Below are 19304 nucleotides of genomic sequence, written 5' to 3'. Positions count from 1 at the left end.
CAAAAATATCAGTTGTAAAAATTACAGTTAATAAGCTGACTCTTCTACAACCGACGCCAGCAAGCACGCTACAATTTCTCTAGAAATTGTACCCTCTCTAGTTAATATTATTATATTAATGTACCCTCTCTAGTTATTATTATTATTATTATTATATTAATTATTATTATAGTATAGGCATATGCCTTTTTCTATAAAATATACAGAAATATTAGTTGTAAAAATTACAGTTCATAAACTGACTCTTCTACAACCGACGCCAGCAAGCACGCTACAATTTCTCTAGAAATTGTACCCTCTCTAGTTATTATTATTATATTAATTATTATTATATGGATTGAAACGAGTGAGAATAGGAGTTAAGGGGGCCCCATGCCTGTCTTCGCCTGGGGCCCCCAAATCACTAAATCCGCCACTGCTGCCTGTCACAAACGGCCAAGCCGGTCACGTAATTCTTTCTGAAAAAAACTCACGTCACTCCCACAAACAAATACTTCATAAGTAAAAAGTTTGGACTTTTAATTTCCAATATTGACAACACAGCCAATCAGCCAAATAGTTCCAGCAAAACTGTGAACCATTCTAAATTATTGAGGGACAATGACATGGCTAGATAGCTAGATAGCTGGCTAGTCTTGATGTTAAACATACTATCAAATTATAATTACTGTAATTATAATTACTCCATATTGTTGAAATGTAGGTCTATATCTACAAATGTCTGGACTCAAATATACATAAAGAAACATTTTTCATTTCCGGTGCATTCACGAAATTCCCTTTGTTTGTCTGGTAACAGCAGCGGTGACTGACTTTAGTGACAGGTGGGGGGAGTTGTAGGGCTTATAAGTTGTAGGCTACCTATTTTGCTTCCAACTTCTGTTTTCACAAGCCATTTGGAGCAGATAAACATCTAAAAACCTGCAGGGCTACAGTATACCCAGGGACCAGGATCAATGACCAGGAATGAGAGAGGCTGATATAGAGAAAGTGTAAGAGAAGCTGACAAAGTTGCATGTGCTTTTCCCTACTTAAAACGTGGATAGCCGGTCACAGGTCAGAGCAGGGATGTTGTTACTGAAAATTAGTTTAGATCGTCCCCTACTTGATCCAGCTCTTAGGGCCTTGAGTCCCTGAGACTTTGACTCAGGTTTCCGCTAATCTTGTCTGACATTTTGATTGGCATGGCTGGTAGAGGAAATAGGCGTTTGTTTATTGTGTTTCATTGTTCTGCTAATGTGATGCTCTTTGGTGAATGGTAGCTGGCGCGCATGGAGGAGGAGGGGGGGTCACCCTTGTCCTTTGAATACAATAGGACTCTGTTTGTTTGACCCCCTTTACCACCCTGGCATGTGACAATGGTGGAATCAGGGTGACACAATATTTGAAAACCCAGACTAAACCCAGGGGGGTGGGGGGCAGGGGCAGGCATCCTTCAACTTCCAGAGTATGTGTGTGTCCTACAGTCTGGAATATTGCCCCTGGAAACAGATTTTAATTAAATCAAATCGAGGATCAATATGTTTTTGTAGTTGTAGTCAATAGGCATGGATTACAGTACATGTGGTGTTTTCTGATCCCCTCCGAAAATCCCATTATTAGAGCATTTCTCTAATAATGTCAGGGGCCTGTTCCATAAAGGCTGCTCAAATTTTTCTTTGGATTTAAGTCCCAAACCAGACTTGAATTAGCCAAGCAAGCCAGTCGGGGCTAAAGTAGTTCCATAAAGGCCAATTCTAGTTCACGCAATCCGACTTATTCGAGTCAGATTCAAGTACTCAAGATAATTGCGGGTGCACCTTATTCTTAAGCAGCTAGAGAGGTAGAACATGGATCATATTGATCCACCACTGCAAAACGCAATGTTCACGGCCACATACCTTCTACCTGAATGAACATTCTCTTTACAGGGGTGCAAACTCGTCACCTTTCGGCGAAATTTGCAGTTTTAATTCAAAATAGGTCATGTGTAGATCTGTACACAACATGCAAAATGATCTGTGTAGATCTTCTTTTTGGGGATGGGGGGGGGTGCTCCAAGTAATCTGCAAACGCAAGCTGGAATTAATATTTTTTTCAAGCTTGTTCATTTGGCCAACCAATGTCATCGTGAAGCAGATCCGATTAGAGGGATCTTTGGGGGGGGGGGGGGCATGGCGGGTCGTAGCCGTGGCCAACATAGCATTTTACCCATGCTTCCCAAGTTTGCAATTGGCTCTGGAACCCATCGTCACTCCTAATGCCTAAACCTCACAACCAATCAGAGGTTTACAGACCCATCCTACATCATCTAGTAGAAACAATTTTAATACAATATAAAAAATTATGTCTTATGTGTTAGCTTTACAGTAAGTGATGATTTTGACTTTTGCTTTTTAAAGTAGTTCAACACAGTTAATCCTGTTTGTTTAATAGTTTTTTTTAGTATACGGCTCTTCATAACGTTCCAAAAAGTACCGTTGATTTGAATGGGCCATCCCAACGTTCGCCGGTAAATATTTCTTGATATTTACCGCTGCGAAAAGATATTGACCGCTGTCATTGGCAACGGGTTTTGTGCTTCTAATTCACATCTTTCATATCATTCCGCAAGTAGTCCGGTCATTTAATGTAACGGAATGTTGTGATACAAATTATCTAACTGTAACTGTCATTGATAACTCTAGCAATTCACCGTAACATCAAGTAGCGTTGCCTTCCAGGGAGCATAAAACGTTGCTATACAACATCTGCAACTCCAAAGTTCTGTTCCGTTGAAGAGCTATTTGTCAGCGGAAGGCAGAAAATATCAATAAATCAATTCAAATGTCATTGTGTGAAGTCTCTTTTTTAAGTTTATTGGCAAGTAACCGTATAATAAGCGGGATGATGTATGAATAATAATAAATCCCGACGGGCCGAACAACACCCCAACGCTTTATTTTGGGATGACATCCGGATGATCCCTTACATGATGTATGCTATACAAAAAAAAAAAAAATCACTGATCTATACTGAAAGTATCCATTTTATATTGTAATTCTGTTAGCTAGCCAGCATTTCATCCATAAAGAAAACCCTTTGAAAGCAGCTGACTCATATGCCAGCAGTCAGCATTGCTAACCTGCCCATATCGGTTGTACATTTACATTTATTCATTTAGCAGACGCTTTTATCCAAAGCGACTTCCAAGAGAGAGCTTTACAAAATGCATAGGTCACTGATAATAACAACAAGATGGCCCCAAAGCATTGCGGATAGCCAAAACAAGAAGCAAACATTGTGAACAACCAAAAAATAAGTGCCAAATGGAAGAACCATAAGAGCATGAAGTTAAGCAAGTTACAATTAAACAACATGAATCTCTAAGTGCAAGTGTACCTGTAGAAAAAGCAAGCAACAGTAAAAATAAAGATAAGATTAACTAGAATAGGATATTTCACAGCGAATACAACAGTTTAAATCAGTTACCACTAACCAACAAGAGCAACAAGTCTCTAGGCAAGTGATCCTTGAGGAAACTAGCATTGGGTTCAGCAAACCATTCCTAAGTACCATTGTACTCCCGGAACAAGTGCGTCTTGAGCCTTCTCTTGAAGGTGGAGAGACAGTCTGTGTCTCTGGTGGAGTTTGGGAGTTGATTCCACCACTGGGGGACCAGGCAGGAGAAGAGCTTGTGTTGGGACCGGGCGGTCTTGAGCAGTGGGACTACCAGGCAGTTGTCTGAAGAAGACCGTAGGTGGCAGGTGGGGGTTTAAGGCTGCAGGAGAGACTTGATGTAGTTGGGTGCAGTCCCGTTGAACCAAACATATCTGTTAATGTGCAAGATAGAATACTTTTGAGATTAAAAGGCTGATCTGCTTTCAACACGATCAAGAGCCAGCATAGTGTTCAGCTTTTTTTTCGTTTTTAGTTCATGTAGGCTAGCACGCTTATGCTTAACAAATGAGACCAACCAAAGACGATGATGCGGTGATGCCAGTTCTCATATTGAGAGAAAAGAGGAAGTGGCTTCAGTGGCTCTCTCAGCTCTCTCTAAATGCAGCACACTTGTCTGTTTGCTCTCACTGCTCTTCCAGTTAAGGAACCACAAACAAACGATCATCTTTTTCACATTTCCATCTTCAAGGTTGGTACTCATTCCATTTGTTGTTTTCTTTCAGAGGAAACGTTACTGTTTCAAAGTTACCGGAATCGAACATGGCATTTGGTGTCCTTGGTATGTTCCTGGGCCTGCTAATGGAGGTCTCCACCCACAGTCCTTCAAGTGTCCCAAGGATCTCCTGGAAACATGAAGGTACTGTAGAACCCACTGCTCATCATCCCTTTAGCACCTTAACTGACAATTACTAAACTACAGCAGTCAGCATATTGACTGGAGATTGACCTTATATTTGACTTTATATTTGGGCAATAAATATAACACGTTAAAGTAGAGCTGGGCAGTATGGCCTAAAGTGTCTATCACGGTATAATTCTGAAGCACGGATGGTAACGGTATGTATTGTGATATATTTCATATGTCGCGATAGTCAATATATTGACTTATCGCACGGTATGTGCAGTGTTTCCCCTATGTTGATTTTTCCGTGGCGGCCTGCCACGGTAAAATTTCTGCCGCCACGGTATCAGAATTAGAGCAACATTTTTGGCAGTCTCAGCCGTGATTGTTAGAGCGCTTGTCGGAGAATAGCACAGACGCGCTTCACAGTGCAGTTGAGATTGCGCGTGTGCGTCCTTGAGAACTGTAAGTCGTATAACTTATGTTGTCAGTTCATTTAAGCCTGTTATTGTATTAGTCTATAGTTCTTGCAAATTGAAATTAAATTAACTGGTGATTTTCGTTGTTTGTATTCTTCGCCAGCTAGCGAAATTGCACGTCTCTTGATTCGATAGCGATTGCTGCCCTTGCTCACGTTTGTATTTTAAGTGCATTATTATGCTTAAGTAGCCTAGTTTTAATGAATAAATAGTGGGTATATTGTTGTTATTTGCTACAGAATGATTAGCCTATCAAGATCAAATGAAGCAGACAGTGTACATCCTTCCGAGTAGCCTACCTTAATCAATAGGCTAGACCACTGCATTTACAATAAGTTGTTACGTCAATTACTAACTGGCAGCATTTATGCCTACTATGCATACTGTAAGGTGTCTTTAAGTATGCTAACTTTATTTCTTTAGGGGAAATAGGACGAAAATATGTGCAATATTACATTAGCTATGAGACTTACATTAAACTGCTCCGAAATATAGGGTTAGCACTTTGTTTTGGCCGGGGGGGGGTCGGGGGGGGGGGGGGGGGGTAGACCTGACCTGCCCCCCACTGCTAAAAAAATCCTAGGGGAAACACTGATATGGAAATTAGCGCAATCATTTTTGGTGCCGCGATATATTGCAGCTGATCATGTTTATAACAAAAAATAATTATTATATTAATTTTTACATAAGAACAAATGTGACCAACATTTTAGTTGATCCCGCTGCCTCAGTCATCTTGTCTGCTTTCTGTGTCGAAAGCGTAGGCGGGACTAGCGTCTCCACACACACTGAGTGGACACTGACAGGTGAAGAGAAGTGTGAACTCACTGTGTTACAGCTAGTTCGGAAGAATAAGTAAAAACTGACTTGGTTCAGGCAGGAGGACTCAGTATGTATTTACTTGATACTTTATTCACACGGTACAATACATCATTGTAACATTTGATTTGGCATTATGGTTCTGCTTGCATCGGCTCCCTGCCGCACCCAACGGAGACACCGTCTCGACCTCCGAGCAGAGAGCAGCGACGCATTCCCCCTACGACAGAAAACACAGAACCAAGGGTGGAGGCCGGGGAGGCGGAGGCAGCAGATTAAACAGAAGCACCTTGTGTCGCACTAGCAAGCAGAGTGCAGCGATATCCTCATTAAATACCCGCCCTGCTAAGGTGTGCCCCTATTCCGTGATGACGTACTGCCAGTGACACGCTGCTAATGACACGCTATGTCTCGTGTCCCCCTGCATGAACAAGCTCCGCTTGTTTCAGGCAGGAGGACTCAGTATGTATTTACTTGATACTTTATTCACACGGTACAATACATCATTGTAACATTTGATTTGGCATTATGGTTCTGCTTGCATCGGCTCCCTGCCGCACCCAACGGAGACACCGTCTCGACCTCCGAGCAGAGAGCAGCGACGCATTCACCCAACACAAAACCACATGCCAGACGAGACAATACATGAGACTGCTGTGTGTATGTGGTGCCCCTGTTGTGCTAGAGTCGACTAGCTGAGCGTCGTGTTAGCCATACTTACCCTCAGCATCGCATTTCAGAGCAGACTGTGCCCCTGCTGCATCTATAGTGAATGTATTGAAATTGAACAAGCGTGATTACTGACTGAGGCATGGCCTCGACTACCCAAATGAGGCACGGCCTCAACTTCCCAACTGAGGCACGGCCTCGACATCCCAACTGAGGCATGGCCTCAACTACCCAACTGAGGCACGGCCTCGACTACCCAACTGAGGCACGGCCTCGACATCCCAACTGAGGCATGGCCTCAACTACCCAACTGAGGCACGGCCTCGACATCCCAACTTCCGATGGTGACTGTCACCTGTCGCTCCACATGCTGCATACCCGCGCCCGGCCAGCCACCAGACGAAACATTTCGTATTAAGCATTTGAACACCTAAACATGGAGTGAGTGAATACATGGCCTGAAATACAAGAACGAGAAGAGTGAACGTTATTAGAGGTTGGAAGAGTGAAAGCCATCCTCCTGGCTGTCCAGAACATCCCTGCATTCAGGCTGATGTAACAATGAACCGTTGCACATGACCACTACCCATACTTTCTGCGTAGATGACGAAACCACTTGAGACGCCGACGTAGCCGCTCCGATTCCAAACGAGTGCGCCGTGTAGCTACAGTTTAGGATCCAGACCACAGAGCCGGCACAGGATTCCAAGCCGCCGGTGAACCAGTAGCCGTCATGGCTTCCCGGCATTGGTAACGAACGGGGCTCGCTCATTACCGTTGATGAACGCCAACGGAGGTATTTCACGATGGAAGAGAGGGAACAGAAAGAGGAGTTAATCTGTGATATCACGACAGGAATAGGCTACCCGTACTTGCCCCTTTTAAGACCCACGGTGGACATGTGCGAGTCTATGCCTCGACATCCCACTGGAGGCGTTGCCTCCACGTCCCACTGGAGGCACTGCCTCCACGTCCCACTGGAGGCACTGCCTCGACATACCAACTGAGGCACTGCCTCAACATACCAACTGAGGCACTGCCTCGACATACCAACTGAGGCACTGCCTCGAACATACCAACTGAGGCACTGCCTTGACATACCAACTGAGGCACTGCCTCGACATACCAACTGAGCACTACCCGGCATACCACTGAGGCACTGCCACGACATACCAACTGAGGTACTGCCTCGACATACCAACTGAGGCACTGCTTCAACATACCACCTGATGCATTGCATCAAACCACCTGAGGCACTGCTTCGACATCCCAACGTTGACGGTGACTGCGTCACCTGATGCGCACGTGCTCCTGGCCAGCCACCTGACAAAACTTTCATTTGTAAATATTAGCAGGCAATGCATGACATAAAGTGAACATTACGTAGTTTGAAGGTAGGGAGGGTAGATGCCATCCTCCTCTGCCTTCCATCACATGACTGCATTCGCTCTAATGTAACATTGAACTGTTGCAGATCAACAACCCAACACTGAGCAGTGAGCCGAGACTACTTGAGATTCAAACATTGTTTAGGGTCCGGACCACAGGGCCGGCACAGGATTCCAAGCCTCCCGGTGACAGTTATGTAGTCATGCTTCCCCGGCATATGTGACGAACAGGGGTTCGCTCATTGATGAACGCATACAGCTGAGGTGGTGCACCATGTAAAAGAGGGGACAGTAAGCAGAGTTAATATACCATGTAACAAGAGTACCCGCACCAGCTTCACACTAGTACTACGTTAAGAATGCGTGTGTCTATGGTTAAGTCGCTTCCAGGGTGAGAATGTGCAAAGGTCAAGGTTGGAATGTGACATCACTTACGTTGTTAACCAACCCGGGAAGAAATGCAGCCCATAAACATTTGCCCGTGATGCATGTCCAGCTTGTAAGACGTCTCACTACTGTTAATCTAATGCCCTTGATTGTTACTGTGTCTTCATTATCACAAGACACAACGATGTCTCTTCCTGCACCATATTACATTTGTTACATTTTGTATTTAGTCATTTAGCAGACAAGCTTGTCACAGCTGCAGGAACCCTTGTATCTTATCACATCATATTAGTTTAGCCCACGTCAGAGAGCTACAGGGATAGGATACAAATTCATATTCAGTCTTTATGACGGATGCGCCAACACCAGGTCAGACTGGGCCCTGAATTCTCAGGACAAGACAACGCAAGCAACCTGGCATAACGTGAGAACACACAGAACATAGATTACATCTTAACAAAGCTAAATGTTAAACCTCCTGAATAGATAATATCCAATACAGTATACTGGACCTCTAATACGCCTTGTACAACCTATACCAACCTTATAGACCTAAGAGTAATATAATGCACACAATACCCCTACTACCCTATGACAAGTGGGGTACAATTAGTGGGATACAGTCGAACAGTGCTGTGACATGCAATCGCCCGCCGAACTCCATTCCACAAGCCCTTCATTTGCATCAAATCCCCAACACAATGTACCGACAGGGAGCTAAAGTTGCACCCCGGCCGTACAGAACGACACCCGTTCATAGCCCGCAGAGCACGGCCCAGATTGCAATCGGATTGCAACCCTCATACGACAAGATTGTGCAGCAGCCCGCAACCGATTTAGCCACGGCCACAGACGGGAACGACGACCTACCATGAGACGATGCGCATGCGAAATTAGGACGCCCGAGCAACGACAATGAAACGCACCGAGCCGGTGCAAGAACGAAAAATCCAACACAAAATCGTCCGGCAGGTGCAGCACGAGCACTCTGCACCCGTCCAGCTGACCTACGCAAGACTCCGACGGAATGTCGAAATGCGCACCCGCTACGACGCTGACGCCATAAGAGCATGAAGACATCCGCGATAGCCGTTTAATCCCGACAGGTGCCACTGCGACTGTTTAGGCCATACCTGACGCGTCGCAAGACGCCTGCCCGGCAATTGACTGATGTCGACTGATATTGCCGAAACACACAGGATCAGGCAGATCAAGCAAAATGCCAGGCCCTGTAACCCTGTCAGTCACTCCAGATCAGCCGATTCCTTAAAGACTCAGCTCCCCCTAAATGCAAAATTACGGGTAAATATGTACTATTGTGTTAACATTTGAATGAGTTAGACACGTTCATCTCGAAGACGAGTTCGTTCGGAATCAGCTACGTACGGTAGCAGGTCAACTGACTGATTCCATCCCATACATTCCTGTAGCGTCACAGTGCATTCCCCTGTTGAAGCCCAGCTTCAATGGACTTCGATGGGGCTGCTTCCAACAGTTCTTCGAAACTCTACAGTCAATGGATAATGCTGTGATCATACAATTACACCACATCCCTCGTTTCAGTTCACCTAATTCCCACATTCCCTTTGAGTTTATGTTTCTTCCTTAGTTCGTTCGTTCATGTATCCATTCATTCAGTAGCCCAGGCTATTGTCGTAGGCTGACTAGCCAAATAAATGAATACGTAGGATAAGACTGAAAATGAGGAAAAAAACGCCAAAGAACGACCTTACCCGAAGACACAAACAGCAGATTAAACAGAAGCACCTTGTGTCGCACTAGCAAGCAGAGTGCAGCGATATCCTCATTAAATACCCGCCCTGCTAAGGTGTGCCCCTATTGCGTGATGACGCACTGCCAGTGACACGCTGCTAATGAGACGCTATGTCTCGCGTCCCCCTGCATGAACCAGCTCCGCTTGTTTTCAAAGCCGCAATGTTCAGCTCCGGTGTGGGAACATTTTGTCTTTAAGCCGAATGAGGTGAGAGATAATTTACGTGAACGAGCCGGTATGTCGACTTCGATTAAAAACAGTGGAAACGAAAATGCAACTAACCTAACATCTCACCTAAAACATAACTATCCCACCCAGTTTTTCAACCTGTGAACAACAACCGCAGCTGGAGCTGGAAAGGGGTCTTCCATACAATTCTGTTACAGATGCCTTTTCCCGACAGTGCAAATATAAACGTGACAGCGCGAAATGGAGCACACTCACGGATAGCGTAACTCGCTATATAGCCAACGACATGCAGCCATTAAACACGGTCAAAAAAACAGCATTTACAAATATGCTGCAAACTTTTGACAAACACAGGGCTGCCAACTCTCACGCATTGGCCGTGAGACACGCATTTCAACCATTTCACACGCTCTCATGCCACACCTTGTATCTCAAGCTGAAAAGGCAACGCCAACCAAGTAGCCTTGTTAACGTTTAAGGGTTTAACGTTTAAACAATAAGGGATGATGGAGTGAAGCGACATAGACGCGCGAACAGCCGTGAAAACTCGCCTTGGGGGGGGGGGGCGGTCAGTATGTAATCAGTGGCATAAAATAGACTGAAAACTACAATTGACGTGTGCGCAATAATATCGTTTATCGCAATTAAGTTTGGTGCAATATATCGCACAAGAAAAAGTTGTTTTCGTGACAGCCCTAGATATATTTGGTTTTCTCAGAATCAGAATGGTATTTATTTGCCATGAAAGTTTGCACAGACAAGGAATTTACTATGGCAGGAAGGTGCATACAATAAACATCGGAACCTAAAATGTAAATATGTGGACTATCTATACTAAGGGTACATAGGGTACAGAAACTAGCAGTACTAAGTGGAATTAGAATTAAATAAAATGTACAATAAAAGAAAATATAAGTTGTCATGAAATACAATATAAGTTACCACTTACAATATAAAAATACAAATGTACAAGATACAATTGTGTAAATGTAATGTGTTTTAAGTGGTCATTAGAGTCAGTGTGGACCCTTGGCCTTGTTGAAGAGGCCTTTCACCCTTGCCCTTGACCCTTGGCCCTCTTAAAATTTAATTACATTGCAATCCGAACCGCTGCAGCTAATGTACCGCACTCGGACAGATTTAGATGGCGTACTGCAAGTGCTGCCACGGGAGAAGAGCTAATATTTAGCTTTCAACAGTACGTTTATGGGATCACAAGAAAACTTAAATATTTGTAGAGCTAGTGAGCTAGCTATAACAAATTATTACATGTTGGAATACTCAATTCTGTTGGCGTACAATTAACATTTCACAATTCTAACCAACCTGGCATAATTGCTTGCATGGCTACACTTTTCTATGCAAGTTTTTTTGTCTCTGTAAACGACGGAAGTTGTGTTATAGTAGTGCACAGTGCCCCGGATAAACTTGGTGGCAAACACACACACAGATTCCTGTAATTATAAATAGGGCACAGTGCCCGTGATGCAGCTGGTGATGACAGTTCATCTCAGTGGTTTTGGTACCTATATTTCTCAGATCACAATTGACATGTTCAACCTCCACATCTATTCTCGTCAAATTGCCAATGCTGTGGTAGCCTGCATTCATACAAATTATTATGTAGCCTTAATTTGTCTACTGTTTCCTACATTATAAATTGCCTACATTACATTACAAACTACATTACAAAGTTATGTTGATCAACATTTTTTATATTTGTTCTCTTTTAAATTATCTTACCACCACAAACATCTAAACATTTAGTTAATAACAGAAGTCATTATATTCACAATGGTTGAGCCAGTTGTCATAATTGTAGGCCTAATTCACCATACAGCATATGTATATATGTTCAAAGTATATCCACTTATGTTGTTGTTCTCTTAGCTAGCCAGCCCCTTTGAAAGCAGCTGAATATCAGTTGTAGCCTATAAGCTCATTCACTTCTAAATAAAGAAACAGAATTTTACCATTTTCCGTACTACGCTTACTTAATTTCAATTATGAATTCATGAACAAATGTTAATTGCAGGGCACTGTGCCCTATGTATAATTCCAGGAATGTGTGTATGTGTGTGCCACCACTTTTATCACAGGCGCACTATCTATTCTTAAAGGAATCTGTATTTGTGTATTTCACTAACATCTTAATCTGAGTGCATAACTGGGACGGTGCACTTAGCCTGGCTTCCAGCCCAATTTAGCCCCGCCCACAACAAAAATTTGGTCGGGAAGTTGGGTCTAGAGGGGGCTCGTATTGGGGACAAACTATAAAACCAGGAGCTGGGCGGACCAATAAAATTGCCAGGGCAGGCTTTACACGATGATGGACAGATGATCAACAGTAACGTAATCAACAACGTCACGAAAAAGCGCTTGGGTTGAATTTGTTTACAACAAACAACATATTACGTTGCTATGATTGGTTGTAGGTCTATCCAATTGAGCGAAGAGGCATTTGTTTTACGAGTTCGGTTGAAACATGCCCCATAGTCACAGCCCAACGGAGAGTTATCAGACTCATATTCTGACTAGAATTATGAGTATGACAACGTCAGGCTACGGTGCACAAGTGCAATAATGATAGTGTGCCCTCTAGAGAAACAAAAAGTATAACATGTCTTAGTGAGTGCCCTTATAGTGGAGAAAATTTGATGCAGTGCCCTATAAGGTGCCCTTACAATGATCTAAACTCGACTGTTCTTGTGTCCTTCCTTCCAATGGAAAAGGGTGCTGTTAATAAGTTCCCTTTATGCTCCCCCTACATGACCCAGTGTCCCAAATGGTGCCCTTTCCAAAGGAGAAAATTAGATGCTGTGCTCTACAATGTGCCCATCAGGGCATGCTTTTCCAAGTGAGGCCGTGAGGTCCCATTCCCATTGTTATGCTGGTGGGGCCCCATGTTGTGCAGTTAGAGCCCTTTTAATTTTTCCACCCCTGCCCTTCAAACAGCCAGAGTCTGCCACTGTCCAGGACCCATCTGGACCTGTGGAGGAAGACTATGCTAATTGTAAATCTGCAGGTGTACATTTACGCTATGGGGCAGCTGTCCATACACTGCCAGACAGAATAGTCACAATTGGATTTGGATTAAATGTGGACATGTAATAGATCAAATTATATATTCTCATGCTACGCGATTTTAAATGAATGTTCTGCCAAGCAAAGTGTGCCAAGAAATCAGAATCAGATAAATCCCTTTCTGATTCAGATTTATTTCTGGTGTTCTAATCTGCGATGGACGTCTGTGCTGGATCTGGATCTAAACTCAGCATTTAGCTTACCAGTTAAGAAATGTGTGTGTCAAAGTTATTTTTAAGTCATTTATTCATTGTGTTCTAGATGTGAAGACAAAAACATTATTAGCCTACATCAAGTCCAACCCATGACCTTCTGTATTATTTAGAATTCATACATTGCCTACAACCAAATGTAATTTTACATTTACATTTTGTCATTAAGCAGACGCTTTTATCCAAAGCAACTTTTACAAGAGAGAGCTTTCATAAACCCGAGATAGCCCCTAAAACATTGCGGGTAGGAAAAACATGAAGCATACATTGTGAAAAGCTAATAAGTGCCAATGGGTGGAACCAGAAGAGCATGTAGTTAAGCACATTTCAATGAAACAACATGATCCTCTAAAGTGCTAGAGTGTACCTGGTGAAATAGCAAGCAACAACAAGAGAGGGTACAATTTCTGGGGAAATTGTGGGGTGTGCTTGCATCGGTTGCAGATGGGTATGTTTCCAGGCTGGGAATATCAACACCCTCTATTTTTGTACACCCTTCGACTGGTTAGCTCTTGCAATTGCCGAAGGGAAGCACACCCAATAATATAATTCACAGCGAGTACAATCATTTAAATCAGTTACAACTAACGAACAAGTGCATCGAGTCACTCAACGTCATTGTGTTCCTGGAGGAAATAAACCAACATCTGATCTAACAAATCTTTCTTAACTCCCGGAACAAGTGCGTCTTTAGCCTTTTTTTGAAGGTGGAGGGACGGTCAGTATTTCTAATGGAGGTGGGGAGATGATTCCACCTTTGGGAGGCCAGACAGGAGAAGAGCTTGGGTTGTGAGCGGGCGCTCTTGAGTAGGGATGGGTATCGAGAACCGGTTCTGTAAGGACCCGGTTCCAAATTTCTCAAAACCCAAATATCAATAAGGTCCAAGCTTATCGATACCGCTATCGAGACCAAGTAATATAATGTAACATTGACTTATGTCTCGAGAAATAAGTAATGTTATTTAAATCAAGTCGCTGGTGCACAAACATACAAAGTATAAACTAATAAAATGACCAAATTCAATTGAATGGCCTGCCAACCGCCTTTAAACTAAACAAAGAAGAATGTTATTGCCTCAAGCGCTACCTACTTAGTAGCGAGCTCGCTTCATTTATCATTTTGTTGCTAGCTACGATAGCAGAACGCACGAAACGGTCAAAGGCTTGGCTACATTTTATTAAAGCCAAAGATAAAGACGAAGCAAAGTGCGATATATGTTCTAAAGTAATTTCTTGTAAAGGGGGGAAACAACTGCGATGAAAAAGCACCTCAACGTTGTGCATCAGATAAAGATAAAAAGCAGTACTTCGACTGTCTCCGAGTCGCAACGGTGCAAACTCCAGCTGCCTCTGCAGGACAATCCTCTGGTGAGCGCACCACAACTTCGTAGCGAGTCTCCGTCGTTGACAATAATAAGCCAATTCAGGGCTCAACAGTGCAACTATTTAGCATATGCCCCTAAAATTTGATGTGTGCGCGAACTGCAAAAATTATTTACGAGCACAGTGTGTGAGTATAGACAAGCCTCCCCCCCTCACTGTTGATCATTCAAAACATAGCCACCGCAAGCATGGCTCTGTGGGATGCTTAAACATCGTGTTAAACAAAAACAGAGACAGAAGAAAATAGGGATAAGATAAGGAAGGTTTTGGTTCGGTTAGCTGGTCATTTAGCTATATCAGGTGCATTTTGTTGAAACGTGTTCAACTTCTTATAAAGTCGATGAGCTTGACAATGTCACTTCGTCAACCAACCAATTACTCATAGTCTAGTTACTCATCCAGGTTGTGGACAGATTTAGATATAGCCAGAGTCAGGATCCATTGTGCCTATTTGCTCCTTTTAGCCAGTCTCCTCCTGAGAGCAACACGTTCCCCTTGTTCTATTTTACATCTGTTTTACTTAAGAAATAGAAAAGTATCGATAGTGGTATCGATAAAGACTCGAATCGTTAAGCAGTCTCAAAAATTGTATCAATATCGATAAAAATGTACGATACCCATCCCTACCCTTGAGAGGTGAGACCACCAGACGGTTGTCCGAAGAAGACCTTTAGGTGGCAGGTGGGGGTGTAAGGCTAAAGAAGAGACTGGATGTAGTCAGGTGCAGTCCCATTCACCGCTCGGAAGGTCAGTACCAGGGTCTTGAAAATATAGATATATATTAATCCAAAATGATTCACTCGTTCACAAAATCAACACCAAGAAACAAATAATTTCTGCATATGCAGGTACCAACGCTAGTGCTAAATAACTACTTAACTGGTCGGCTCCATGACGCCGGGTAACTAGCTAGCTCCTCAGACTTCTCACCAAAAGAACGAAGGGGATTCTTCGATTAAGACATGTTCGTACGTACCTAGCGAAAAGTAGCCTCAACTTTCCTAGACCTTTAGCTACGGCACTAATGCTGAAGGCTCGCAGATATAGCTGTCGGTCTAGAACGGCGTAGGTATGCATCGTTGCTAACGTGTGCTGACATTGTGACTGTGCGTATGTGAGAAAGACGCGTGATTGACAGAGAGATGGAGGGAGAGCAGGGAAAGGAAATGCAGCTGAACGAATATGCTGCGTGTTTTAACCTAAATAGTGTTAAAAATAAATAAATTACTATAAAATTATAAATTATTACAAAAAACACAATATGTGGCGGCCGGTGTTGATTCTGTAGCGCACCGCCACAAATTAGTCTATGTGTGGGAAACACTAGAGAAGAGGAGGGGTCCAAGGACAGAGCTCTGTGGGACACCAGTGGAGAGCTGGCGGGGTCCTGACACTTTACCTCCCCAAGAGACCTGGTAGGATATCCCTGACAGGTAGGATGAGATCCACTGAAGTGCAGTGCCAGAGATGCCCATCTCAGAAAGTCTGGCGAGCAGGATCTGGTGGTTGACTGTGTCAAATGCTGCAGATAGGTCCAGCAGAATGATGACGGATGACCTTGAAGCAGCTCTGGCCGACTGGCAGTAGTAACTGACAAGAGGGCAGTCTCTGTGGCTAGGCTTGAAGCCTGATTGGTTGGGGTCTAGTAGGTTGTTCTGAGAGAGAAGGTTAGACAGTTGATTAGATACAGCAGGTTCAATTGTTTTTTAAAGAAGGGTAGCAGTGATACTGGTCTGTATTTCTGGAGGACGGCAGGGTTAAGGGAGGGTTTTTTGAGTGGAGGGGTAACCCATGCCTGTTTGACGGCAGAAGGGAATGTGCCAGAAGTAAGAGAAGAGTTATGTTAATTAGTCAAAACGGTCAGCAATGTTTTGCCAAGTCGTCTGTTAATTGTATTGCAATATTGTATTTAGGGCTGCAACAAACGATTATTTTGATAATCGACTAATCTAACAATTATCAGAACGATTAGTCAACTAATCTATTTTTTCACTGATTAATCAGTAGACTCTGAATGATAATTCAGCTTTTGCAATTTGTTAAAACATTGGGTTATACTTTTTCTAACTAATAAATAAAACCAGGAAATCACTTCAGCTTTTGAAAAAAATAATTGACACACGTCTAATTGACGTGATATAGGTCACTGGTATGCCTTATATTTAAGAAGTTGTTCTAACGCTGCTCAAAACTTTCAACACATGTCTGAACTTAATTTGCCAACCAATATGAAACAAATCATTTTGAAACTGCCATATAAACTCAGAGAGAAATGGAGAGCAGTGATACCTACCATTACGGAACAAACACAACAGAGGCCTACACTCTAAGATCTTGTCAGATATGTCAAAAGGCAGGTAGAGATAATGCAGGATCCCGTCTTTGGCAACATCCAAGACGCTAGAAAGAACCACCGAGGGTAAGGGTGGCCACGGACACGCCCTCTGGAAGGTCTGGCAGTAAGAAGAGCAGTTTTGTCACTGCGGTTTCTCCGGGCAATTCTGTTGATAATTCTAATACCAAAGAGAACGGAAATGGAATGATCTCCACTGTCAATTCAAAAGACGCCTTTTCCAAACCATGTGTAAAAGAGAGCATGCAATATAAATATGTCAAACAATAACAATTCTTCCACATGAACAAAAGGTTGAGTTTCTTAAAAGGAATGGCTTTTGTTTTTCATGTTTGATCAAAGGACATCTCAGTAAGACATGTATGAAATGCCTGACATGTCGCTCATGTGGCAAGAAACACCCTACCATCTTACACATTGAGGACTACCCACCTAGAGATGGCGCCACAGATAATAAGACACCTACAGTAGCCACGAAAAATCCCAGCAGTGGTACAGCCCTTCGATCCAACTCCGTCACTGTTGCCTTAGTATCAACTGACAAAACAGGGGCCGGAGATACGGATCACAAACTGGCTATTGTACCTGTACAAGTGAAAGCACCCAAGGGTAGTCAGTACATAGAAATTATGCATTCCTGGATCCCGGGAGTTCCGCAACCGTCTGTACTGAAAAACGAATGGAACAACTGTCTGTCAGAGGGAGGAAAACAGAAATTCTGCTTCAGACAATGGATTACGAAGGACCCGTGAAAAGCTATAAATTGAAAGGACTGGAAGTATGCTGTCTCAATGGCAACGACTTTATTGAACTTCCAGAAGTCTTTACACGGCATACCATTCCTGTTAACCGTATGAACAACAGCGAAGAAGATATCAAGCAATGGCCTTATCTGGATGAGGTCAAGCTGAAGTCCATTGGAGCCGAGGTCGATCTGCTGATCGGCGTGAACGTCCCTAAAACCATGGAACCTCTTAAGGTTATCAACAGCCAAGACAATGGCCCAAACACTGTCCAACACACCTGGGATGGATAGTGAATGGACCATTGGGCATCAGTTCACACGTTGACAAGCATGGCCGACCACAGATAATGACCAATAGAATATCAGTGGCTAGTTTGGAGAATCTTCTGATCCAACAGTACAATCAAGACTTTCCAGAATTGACCCACGAAGAGCAAACAGAAAACTTGTTTGAGGACAAGAAGTTTCTGAGAATAATGAAGGAATCCATAAGGAAAAGAGACGCCCATTATGAAATTCGACTTCTTTTCCGAAGGGAAGACGTCTGTATGCCAAACAATAGGCAATTGGCTGAGTCTTAGGAGAAGATTCGAAAGGGATGGATCCTTTAAAGGTGACTATGGGCCCTATCTTGCACCCAGCGCAATTGACTTAGTCAACGACGCAAGTGTCATTCTTAGTTTGCACTCGACGCAAAGGCAACTTTTCCCTCCACAGACGCACATCGAAATGACTTTGCGCTCCCGTGGGCGGGTCAGCAAAAAAGGAGGCGTGTTCCGCGCAAATGTTCCCTGGTACTATCTTGCAGTTTCCGAAAAACAGTTCCACTACTGACCAGGAAAAACGTGGTCTAAAGTCAATTGCGCATTATTCAGATGCTATTTTAAGGGCGCAAGCTTGGTCTGTGCGCACTGCTGGCGAGGCCAGGGTCTTCTTTCTGCGAAGCTACGTTACATTGTTTTGATTTATGGCGTGTTACATTTCTTCAATGATTATAAAAAAGATTTTCATAAGAAATTTCTATGTATGTGAACTTTTTTTGTAAAAACTGTGGCAATTCCCTCCCATGACTGTTTAACCGAAGCTAATTTGGTTAGGCTTCTTCTCCCATGCCCATCAGAATTCAGAATTCGGTTTATTCGCCATGAAGCTTATGTTACACAAATACGCGATTTACTGTGGCAGGAAGGTGCAAACAATAAACGGGTATAAATGAAGTACAAAAGTACATTAGGTAAACTAATTCTAAGAACTAAAAAATAAAATATATGTAAAAATAAGAATAATAATTTGAATGAACAGCATGAGCGGGCAATTTAGTGCAATGAGAAAACTGCTCTGCCTTTCCCTTACAAATTTCTCTGCCTTTCCCTTACAAATTTCTCTATCTTTTACGACTCTGACGAGAACGTCGGTCTCCTCCTGTGAACCGCTACTGGCGTGCGCCTGGCAAATTCGCCGTTATAATAGCAATTTGCCATGGAACAAGCGCTGCTCTTAAAGGGAATGTGAGATGATGCTCTGATTGGTTTATTGCACGTTACGCCCAAACCACACCCAT

The 19304-nt window shown here is 43.2% G+C and overlaps 1 protein-coding gene across 5 annotated transcripts in view; it reads left to right on the top strand.

The window, feature by feature from the left end:
• sema4d (sema domain, immunoglobulin domain (Ig), transmembrane domain (TM) and short cytoplasmic domain, (semaphorin) 4D) overlaps positions 1–19304 on the top strand; it is a 123380-nt gene that overhangs the window by 72725 nt on the left and 31351 nt on the right. For all 5 annotated transcript variants that reach the window (XM_084694098.1, XM_084694097.1, XM_084694094.1 and 2 more), the window contains exon 4: positions 4143–4276. In XM_084694098.1, coding sequence (XP_084550224.1) covers positions 4180–4276 — 97 coding nt within the window. In that variant the 5' untranslated portion in view covers positions 4143–4179. The remainder of the gene's footprint in view (positions 1–4142; positions 4277–19304) is intronic.

Source organism: Hypomesus nipponensis, chromosome 27, assembly GCF_054491055.1.
Source record: "Hypomesus nipponensis isolate SF chromosome 27, ASM5449105v1, whole genome shotgun sequence".
Taxonomy (NCBI): domain Eukaryota; kingdom Metazoa; phylum Chordata; class Actinopteri; order Osmeriformes; family Osmeridae; genus Hypomesus; species Hypomesus nipponensis.
Note: the sequence above shows the minus strand (reverse complement) of the source record. Positions and strands in the feature narration are given on the sequence as shown.